This window comes from Pezoporus occidentalis, unplaced genomic scaffold (assembly GCF_034315485.1).
Source record: "Pezoporus occidentalis ecotype Australia unplaced genomic scaffold, CSIRO_AGI_Poc_V1 ctg168, whole genome shotgun sequence".
Lineage (NCBI taxonomy): Eukaryota > Metazoa > Chordata > Aves > Psittaciformes > Psittacidae > Pezoporus > Pezoporus occidentalis.
In genome coordinates this window covers 638,954-648,978 of record NW_026913510.1, presented here as the reverse complement: position 1 = coordinate 648,978, position 10,025 = coordinate 638,954, and the positions used below count along the sequence as shown (strand labels likewise).

At 37.7% G+C, this 10,025-nt stretch overlaps 1 protein-coding gene across 1 annotated transcript; it reads left to right on the top strand.

Moving 5' to 3' along the window:
* Nucleotides 1-379: 379 nt before the first annotated feature.
* On the top strand, nt 380-8,310 carry LOC134160999 (transmembrane emp24 domain-containing protein 11-like). The gene is made up of 5 exons (XM_062613496.1): nt 380-1,446; nt 2,263-2,363; nt 3,150-3,275; nt 5,010-5,156; nt 7,971-8,310. The coding sequence occupies exons 1-5, from the start codon at nt 1,317-1,319 to the stop codon at nt 8,118-8,120; spliced, it is 654 nt and encodes a 217-aa protein (XP_062469480.1). The 5' UTR covers nt 380-1,316; the 3' UTR covers nt 8,121-8,310.
* Nucleotides 8,311-10,025: the final 1,715 nt, after the last annotated feature.

Below are 10,025 nucleotides of genomic sequence, written 5' to 3'. Positions count from 1 at the left end.
GAAGGTGTTAGATAATATGAGAAAAGGACTACTCATGATCCTTTGGTGTACGCATTGTATTAAGCGTGCAACTTCTGCAGCTGAGCATTTGACAGCTATATAAAAACATAAAATCCAAATTCTATCTTTTCAAGCAAAATAAATGCTGATAAACTTCCAGAAATGAAGGGTGTTTTCCTTAGCTACATGCATATATAGCATGTGTGTGTGCAGTAGAGGAAGCTTATACACGATAATCTGAAGTCAGGATGACAGAACTCTGAAGTAAACTGAGAGGTTCTTGAAGATACATTCAAGGACATCATCGAACAATTTCATTATCAAATCTCAGATGCTGTTGAGGAACATGGCAGTGCATTCAGCAGGAGTGTAGCAAGATTCTGAAGGGGGAAAATGAGCTTGAAAATGAATTCTTCTTACTGGGAGTGATCCCATAGGTGGATCCTTCCTTGCTGGTAAATGACCGCATATCCTCTCACATTGAAACCACTCTTTCAGACACGTTTATCTCAGTTTATAGGACAAGGAACACCTGAATTGTAAGTTACGTCACCATCTGACATATAGATTGGTCTATATTAGCACAGAGATTAAAAAGAAAGGCCTCAATCATCAATTTACACTATAATTTTCTTTGGAGAATTTATTAAGCAGTGTCTGCAAAAAAGATATTCTTATGTAGGAAAATCTTATTCAGAAAGTGTTAATTTTATTGTTTTCTTCCTGCTGTATCCTATTCATTAGTGTTTCAGATTCTTTCATTGCTTGAGTTTGTTTGACTTTCTTCTTCATATTTCTTTCAGCCCTTTTATGTATTCCCTGGTGGTTTTGTACAGATGTACATGTATGCTCAATGGTTTAGGCTGCAAATTACAAGACTTAATAAAAGAAGAGTGAAGCCCTGGAATAGTCATCCAGAATAAACAGGAAAGATAAATTAACAAGTTCATTTTAGTTGAAAATTGAGTAGTTTATAGGAAGAGATAGCCAATGTGGTTGCTTACAATAACCAAGGGAACTGATCTCAAGTACCTGAAAGGTCCTTTCCACTTTCATGTTCTTCTATGTGTATAATAGAAAGTTTTAATCTAGATGCTGGGAAAGGAGAGAGACTTTGCAAATTATCTTTTTCATGTTATCTCATTCTGCAGAACATACTGTAGTTATTTATAAATGTGTAACCACCAGCTGCCTTTTCTCACAGGTTTTTTTTCCTCTCAAAAATACACTGATAAGCAGCAAACAGAGGACAACCACAAAACTGCATTTGTAAATAGTTGCTTTCAAAAGCAGTACAACTGGGATATATAAAAAACATGAAAAGCCACTTAATAGGATTTCTTATGAACTTCTGGATTTCATTTTCACTTGCTTTTTATTTTCACAGTGGAGAAAGAGAAGAGAAATGTATAATTGAAGATATTCCCAGGGACACATTGGTAATTGGTAGGTATCTGCCAGTGCTATATGATGTTCTAACCTATGCAATAATAAAGATAGCTTGTAATTTAACAGGAAATTCTGTGATTGATGAATATGATAAAGCTATGGGGATAAAAAAAAGGCACACTGAAAATAATTCCCCACAGCAGACGCTAGTCATAATAACTTCACATATCTTGTGTGTCTATCACACAAACAAATGCAGGTTTCTAGAGTGCTTTACTGACTAGACAAAGAAAAAGAATGTCTTCTAACTCTACAGCAGTGGAATTGATGCTTCAGTGTCTGCTTTTATACAGTCTGACTGATTTCCTCGTTTATACTAGAATTTCTGTATGTTTTTCCACATATGAGTGGGAGATTTACTTTTTTGATTAATGCTGGTGTGGAAAAAAGCAGTTCATGATGTACAAAAGTTCCATTTCACATGGGATAGAACAAGCGCATTAAATTACTGATAAATACGTAAGACCATCTTAAAAATGGAATTTGAATACAGCATACTTATGCTTTTAGAGGTCTTACAGTGCCTTCTGTATACTCTCTTGCCAGAGCATCAGTAGAAGTAATCAGAAAGTATTACTTGTTAATCGACCATTTTTGTAATATTGTAGAACATTTCCTTGTGTAGTAAAAATTTATTGCCTTTCACACGGCTGCAAAGTGCCCCCTGAGTGTTTTTAATCAAAAGCATATGATATATATCTACTACTTTATTGTTAATCATTTATCTTTATATTTTTGCTGAAAAAGCAATAAATATGTTTAATATTAAACTCTGTTTTTATTTAACAGACTTTTGCCTCTGTTTTTATTCAGGGAATTACAAAGTGCAACGTTGGGATGTACAGATCCAAGATTTTCTTGAATCTGCTCCTGGTTTAGGAATGATTGTGACTGTTAAATCTCCTTCTGCTGAGGTAAATATGCTTTATGAATGTTTCTGTATGATTTATGAGTTCACTTTTGGAACTAGCAGGCAACACTATATAAAAATAATAGACAATAGACACTTTTGAGGGAATAGTAGATCTTCAGTCTACCAGCTATTTTGGTATTTTGATGCTGAAAGTTATAAACACCTCTTGATTTCTATCAAGGTAAATAGAAGTAGAAATGTTTGATAATGATGTGGGTGGACAATTTTTGCATTAAGACTGGCTTTGGGAAACCGTCATTAAATATGTGACAACTGAGAAAACAGGGTAAATTACAAAACCCTGAAAATTCATTAATGAAGTAAGGTGGTACAGAATGTACTTAAACAGCAGAAAGGAAAGCTGATAATAAACCACACTGCAAAACTCAAGATTAACATGAGGCTGCATGTAGTTATCCTGCATAGCAACTGCCTGCATTGCTATGAGTTCCCAAGCTTTTTCAACAATGGACAACTTAGATCTGTGTCTAGAGTAAGTCTTAGTTTTCAAATGTTAAGTGCTTTAGGGAGTCTTGGCTTTTGTACCTTGTAGAAATCTATAACATATCGATGTTCATTGTGAGCTGAAATTGTTGATTTTTCTCTAAATCTATTCTGAAATTCATTCTAAATTCTATTCTAAATTTATTCTGAAATTAAAATAAATTTAATGATGTCAGGAGGTTTAATTGAAAACATTTTGCATCCAATTCACAGTACTGGTTTTTGATTGTTTTCTTGACATTTATTATGTACATACCCAACATATATAACATCTAAATTACAGGTACAATTGTCAAAACTGTACGGGCCTCAAGGAACATTTTCTTTTACATCCTACCTTTCTGGGGAGCATTTTATCTGTTTACAGTCTAACTCCACAAGATTTGTGGCACTCGCAGGAAGTAAACTGGTAGGTGATTCCTAAGATATTGATTAGAAACTAAATTAGAAGTTGGTCTAACTTCTAGCAGATAATTTAATGTTTCCTAGTAATTAAAAGACAAACCTAGAATCATGAAGATGTAGAGATAAAAAGACTCTGTTCTGCTATTTAAGAAGTGAAGATGAATGAGGAAAGGCTAATAACTGTAAAGTGGTTTAATGTTTGTACAGTACTTTGAATGTGAAAGATTCTGATTAATAAGAACTATTTGGTTCAAAATATAAGTATGTAAGATTGAGGCAGGCCAAATTTCATCCTAGATGCATGCTTTAGGAATGTGTAGATGACACAAAACCAAGAAGAGTTAACAGTACTGAAGTGGGACTATTACACTGGAATTAGCAGGTGTTCTTATAGGCTGATTTACGGAAATGAATGGAAATTTAATCCTACGCATTGAAAAAGCATTTAGGTTCTAATAATAAAAGAATTTGCAAAGCTCATCAACTAGAGAGACTAAGGGGGATGAAGCATTGGTTGGTCATAGTTAACTACAAGCCATGCATGTTATTCTGAGGATACACAAGATTTTTATCTTGTATAGGTGGAGCTGTATTAAAATAATTGTACATGATTCATGCCTCATGTACAGTTCTGGTCGTTTATTTAAAAGAAGTGAACAGATGTAAGGGAGGAGAACATTAACAGCACAGATATCAAATGGTTTGTTCAGCATAAGGGCATAGAAGTAAAAAAGAAGAACCAGATGCAGTGGTGCTTATCAGAACTGCTTCAAGGTTAAACAAAGGCTACTGTGAGGTTGTGAGATGGATTTCTGGATATTATCATAGAATAGTTAGGGTTGGAAAGGACCTTAAGATCATCAAGTTCCAACCCATATCGAGTTGGCTAACTCTAAGAGAGCTGAGTTCTTCATTTGCAGTTGATTTGTGAGTAGATCAAAATTCTATCGTGGCAATACCAAGCTCTAAGATTTCTGCAGATCATCTGTTTTGCTAAAATGTTTTTATTTTGTCTTAGGTACAAATTGGCTTCTAGGAGAAATTTCTCCTATTTTAGTAAAATTTTTCATTCATGCCAAGCTAAATTGCATAATATTGTGAGCTCCGTTCTCCTCTTTTCTTTCTGTGGGTCTGTTGCTTGGCAGGTTTGGGGCATTTTTCTATAAATTGTAAAATAGTTAACAGGTTATTGGAACGTTTTTCATACCAGATAAACTGTGTGTGAGAAAGAAAAAAAAAAAAAAACTTTATGGATGGTTCTGCTTTAACACCAATGCTACATGCAAATAATGATTCGGCTGGTCTCCAGTCTTATATTCCTGTTAGTGCAGAAAATCTAGAATTGTATCTATAAAAAACTTCCTGCACTACTCCTGAAGAATGTAATTTCTGTATTAGGATGGAATGTGAAACACAAAGAGCACTCCTAATGCTGCTTATTTATTTAACTAGATTGACAAAGAAGAGAAAACATTTTCTTGGTTGTTGAATCAATACTAGCATAAAATAATGCCTTAAAATTAGTGATGACTGTAAATTTATATAATTAATTTAAAAATAAAATTAAGAAACACTTTAAATACCACACCTGATTCTAATTTTAGGAAGGATTTCTGTAAGCAGTTAAAACTGGTTTCCTGTCATGAGCTTAAAGGGAAATTATCCATTGTTTCTTTTTTTCTAAGGAATTTTGAAAGTACACAAGACACAGTAATGAGAACATCTTTTCTGTTCACAGCGTATCCATTTGGACATTAGAGTTGGAGAACATTTTTTGGATGAATCTGTTGTTCAAGCAAAAGACAAAGTGAATGAACTTAACATTATACTAGAACATCTAATTGAGGAAATTAATCACGTATCCAAAGAGCAAAACTATGAAAGAGTATGTATGTTCCCTATTGGAAATGTTAAAAATATTGTACATAGTCTTATTGATTTACAAAGTATTATGAAGTTTATTATTTAATTACAGTGTTATTTTTAACTAACTCATAAAAATCTAGAGGTGTTTAACCAAAATAGCCTACATCGCCTTGCAAAGTATTTCTAAGCTGTAACATAAAAACTAGTCACTGTGAACTCATGCTTATAGCAGCAGGTGTTATTTTCAAGCAGGAATTGCCAAATATGTTTTTCTTAGTGAGAGTCAGTAACAGGATCTGAACAGGTGGCAGGTATTGTTGCTGGTGATGTTGCCAGCTGTTGTTTCCATGCTGGTCCATGTGCATAAGCTTTATTGGAGTGGGCACAAATGACTGAGTGTATACATTTATACATCTCCATGCAGTTAGAAATAAAGCTTTACTTGAAACAAGTGTACATTTATTAGAATCATAGAATCATAGAATAGTTAGGGTTGGAAAGGACCTTAAGATCATCAAGTTCCAACCCCCTCTGCTGCCATGGGCAGGGACACCTCACACTAAACCATCTCACCCAAGGCTTCCTCCAACCTGGCCTTGAACACTGCCAGGGATGGAGCATTCATAACCTCCCTGGGCAACCCATTCCAGTGTGTCGCCACCCTAACAGGAAAGAATTTCCTCCTCTCCAATCTAAACTTCCCCTGTTGAAGTTTGGACCCGTTACCCCTTGTCCTATCACCACAGTCCTAATGAAGAGTCCCTCCCCAGCATCCCTATAGGCCCCCTTCAGATACTGGAATGCTGCTATGAGGTCTCCAAGCAAGGCTCTGTCCAACCTGGCCTTGAACACTGCCAGGGATGGAGAATTCACAACCTCCCTGGACAACCTATTCCAGTGCCTCACCACCCTAACAGGAAAGAATTTCCTTCTTATATCCAAACTAAACTTCCCCTGTTTAAGTTTTAACCTGTTACCCCTTGTCCTGTCACTACAGTCTCTAATGAAGAGTCCCTCCCCAGCATCTCTATAGGACCCCTTCAGATACTGGAAGGCTGCTATGAGGTCTCCAAGCAGCCTTCTCTTCTCCAGCTGAACAGCCCCAACTTCCTCAGCCTGTCTTCATATGGGAGGTGCTCCAGGCCCCTGATCATCCTTGTGGCATCCTCTGGACTTGTTCCAACAGTTCCATGTCCTTTTTTATGCTGAGGACACCAGAACTGCACACAATACTCCAGGTGAGGTCTCACAAGAGCAGAGTAGAGGGGCAGAATCACCTCCTTCGACCTGCTGGTCACAATCCTTTTGATGCAGCCCAGGATATGGGTGGCTTTCTGAGCTGCAAGCGCACACTGCTGGCTCATGTTCATTTTCACTTTCCTATAGGTATGCAGGCTGTCAGACTGTGTTTGAAGTACATCAACTAATTACCTAAAGAAAGAAATTTGGCTGCAAAAAGGTTCTTGACTGCAATATGGAAGTGTCAGTAAATCTAAAAAGGCTTAAACTGCGCTAACGGAACACATTTAGCACAGTGTGTCTTCTGTGAAGAAGGGAAAGCTCTGTTTGCCTTTCTGCTTCAGGATACAATGTCTGCTTCTCATTTTTTTTTATTTCAAAGATATGGCCGCACGCAAAGAGTTGTGGTCAATGGCTCAATGTCCGGCTGGAGACCAGTAACGAGTGGCGTCCCTCAGGGATCGGTGTTGGGACCGGTCTTGTTCAACATATTTGTCGCTGACATGGACAGTGGGATTGAGTGCACCCTCAGCAAGTTTGCCGATGACACCAAGCTGTGTGGTTCGGTTGATACCCTGGAGGGAAGGAATGCCATCCAGAGGGACCTTGACACACTTGTGAGGTGGGCTGATGCCAACCTCATGAAGTTTAACCATGCCAAGTGCAAGGTCCTACAGCTGGGTCGGAGCAATCCCAGGCACAGCTACAGGTTGGGCAGAGAAGAGATTCAGAGCAGCCCTGCAGAGAAGGACTTGGAGGTGTTGGTTGATGAGAAAATGAACATGAGCCGGCTTCGGTGTGCGCTTGCAGCCCAGAAAGCCAACCGTATCCTGGGCTGCATCAAAAGGAGCGTGACCAGCAGGTCGAAGGAGGTGATCCTGCGCTCTACTCTGCTTTCGTGATACCTCACCTGGAGTATTGTGTGCAGTTCTGGTGTCCCCAACATAAAAAGGACATATAACTGTTGGAACAAATCCAGAGAAGGGCCACGAGGATGATCAGGGGACTGGAGCACCTCCCGTATGAAGACAGGCTGGGGAAGTTGGGGCTGTTCAGCTGGAGAAGAGAAGGCTGCTTGGAGACCTCATAGCAGCCTTCCAGTATCTGAAGGGGGCCTATAGAGACGCTGGGGAGGGACTCTTCATTAGAGACTGTAGTGAGAGGACAAGGGGTAACAGGTTAAAACTTAAACAGGGGAAGTTTAGGTTGGATATAAGAAGGAAATTCTTTCCTGTTAGGGTGGTGAGGCACTGGAATAGGTTGTCCAGGGAGGTTGTGAATTCTCCACCCCTGGCAGTGTTCAAGGCCAGGTTGTACAGAGCCTTGGGTGATATGATTTAGCATAAGTTGTCCCTGCCCATGGCAGGGGGTTTGGAACTGGATGATCTTAAGGTCCTTTCCAACCCTAACTATTCTATGATTCTATGATTCTATACCCACCCTCTGGATAAGAACAAACTTTCATTTTTATCAACATGAAAAAAGTGTTTGTTCACTACTGTGCAGAAGAGGGTTGCCTGTCTAGTTACCTGCACAGCAGCATGAAACATACAGATGCCAAAAGGTAACTATTATGCTTTTCTTTTTTTTTTAGGAGCGTGAAGAAAAATTTCGGAAGACAAGTGAAGGAACCAACAGTAATATTGTTTGGTGGGCTATTGTACAAACACTGATCCTCATCTCCATTGGAATCTGGCAAATCAAATCACTCAGAGATTTCTTTATCTCTAAGAAGCTTGTTTAAGTCTTATAAAGTAAATGCCCAGGTTCAAAAACTGCACGCCATGTAACACAATGTATAAAAAAACCTCCTATGAGAAAATTGGTTGTATATAACTTTCAAGCTTCTCTAACTCTGCTTTCTCCATTTATATTACAACCACTGACATCCCCTTACATTTTATTCCTTGAATCCCATGCTTTATCACTTCCCCCCCCCCCCCCCCGAGGTAAAGTTAAATGTAAAAGAACTCAGTGACTAAGGCAGTGACTTAAGTTCAAAGCAGGATTGTTATATCTAAAACAAAAATAAATAAAAGAAACCCAAACTTAATATTTTGAGTTTTTCTACTTGCTAAGTAATCTTATGCGATACTACCATAAACAGTTCAGCATTTCAGACTGACTGAGGTTCAGACAGTAGGCAGAGAAACAACTGTGTTCCCTGCTGTGCTTAATTTGCTGTCAGTGTCTTGAAGTCCACCTAGCTGTAACACCTACCTTTTCCTCAAATATAATTGTGAATGTTTTCTTCTAAAATATTCAAAGTTTTCAGTGACAGGGGAGCCCACCCTTAAGATTATGACCAGCAGCTGCAGCAATTACCACGGAAGAGAGAGACCCACACAAACACTTCGGAATTTCACTTCCTTTTTACTTTCAGATAAACCCTAAACATTAGGCTATAGAGTTGAGATCAGACCTTGCCCACAGTTGTTTATGTAAGTTATGGTATTTATGAAGTAAAGTCAAATCATAGATTTCTTAATAAACACTGAATTTGTGACTATATTTTTTATTTTATTACTATACTGAATTCCTCAGTCTGTTTCTGTGTTGGAGAATTATTTCTATTTTAATTATTCAGCAATCATATGATGACTGTCTAAGGAGCTTTCCAGTTTTTGACTTAATCATGTATTTACATTTCACTTACTGCAACTTTGTTGACTATTTCTTTAGGCCTTAATTTAGATAGTTTATGTACAACTAGCAGAACAAGCTACAGTATCATGTAATTAAAAGTCAAAAGCTATGGTTAATAACTCAGATAAAACACCAGAAGTGTAAGAAGGAGCTAGAGGTGGTTATAACATCACCCACCTCAGCACTTGATTAAAATATAATTAACTTGAAAAAGTTTCTTGATAGCGCTGTGATAGTAGAATATTGTGGTTTGGCATCCTACTTCTCTTTCCAGACCCTTCACTAATTTAAAAGGTAGTAAAAGCTGAGATATCTCTAGACCAATTATTGTTTCAAAGGCACTGCTTTTTTTTTCTGTTTTCTACCTTCTCACCTTTTGTTTTCATTAGCAAGGAAATGACATTGCCCTTTAAGTTCACTTACATTTCCATCATGAGAATTAAAGTGCATCTGTGTGTATGTGAGAATCCATAAAGCTGATAAGAAGTAGAGACAAAAGACAATGCTCTACGGACCGCATCAATCAAAATTAAATCTCATAAAGCTACTCACTGAGGTGTGTCCTAGATTTAAGAATTCTAAGACTTTAGAGTTGTCACTTGAAATGCCCTTGAAATAAGTGTTATTAAATTGAAATAAGTGTTATTAAATTCACTTTTGTAGAGCACTCACACAGAATATGTCTTGTAATAACATCTTTGCTGCTGGGAAAGATGGAAAGATGTGTTAAAACTATATGGTATATGAAGACAATAAAGAAAGCTTAATAAAGGTTTGCTACAAGGTTGTGGTTCAGAATTTAGCTGATATTTAGTATAACTACATAGAATCATAGTATAGTTAGGGTTGGAAAGGACCTTAAGATCATCCAGTTCCAACCCCCTGCCATGGGCAGGGACACCTCACACTAAACCATGTCACCCAAGGCTCTGTCCAACCTGGCCTTGAACACCGCCAGGGATGAAACATTCACAATTTCCCTGGGCAGCCCATTCCAGTGCAT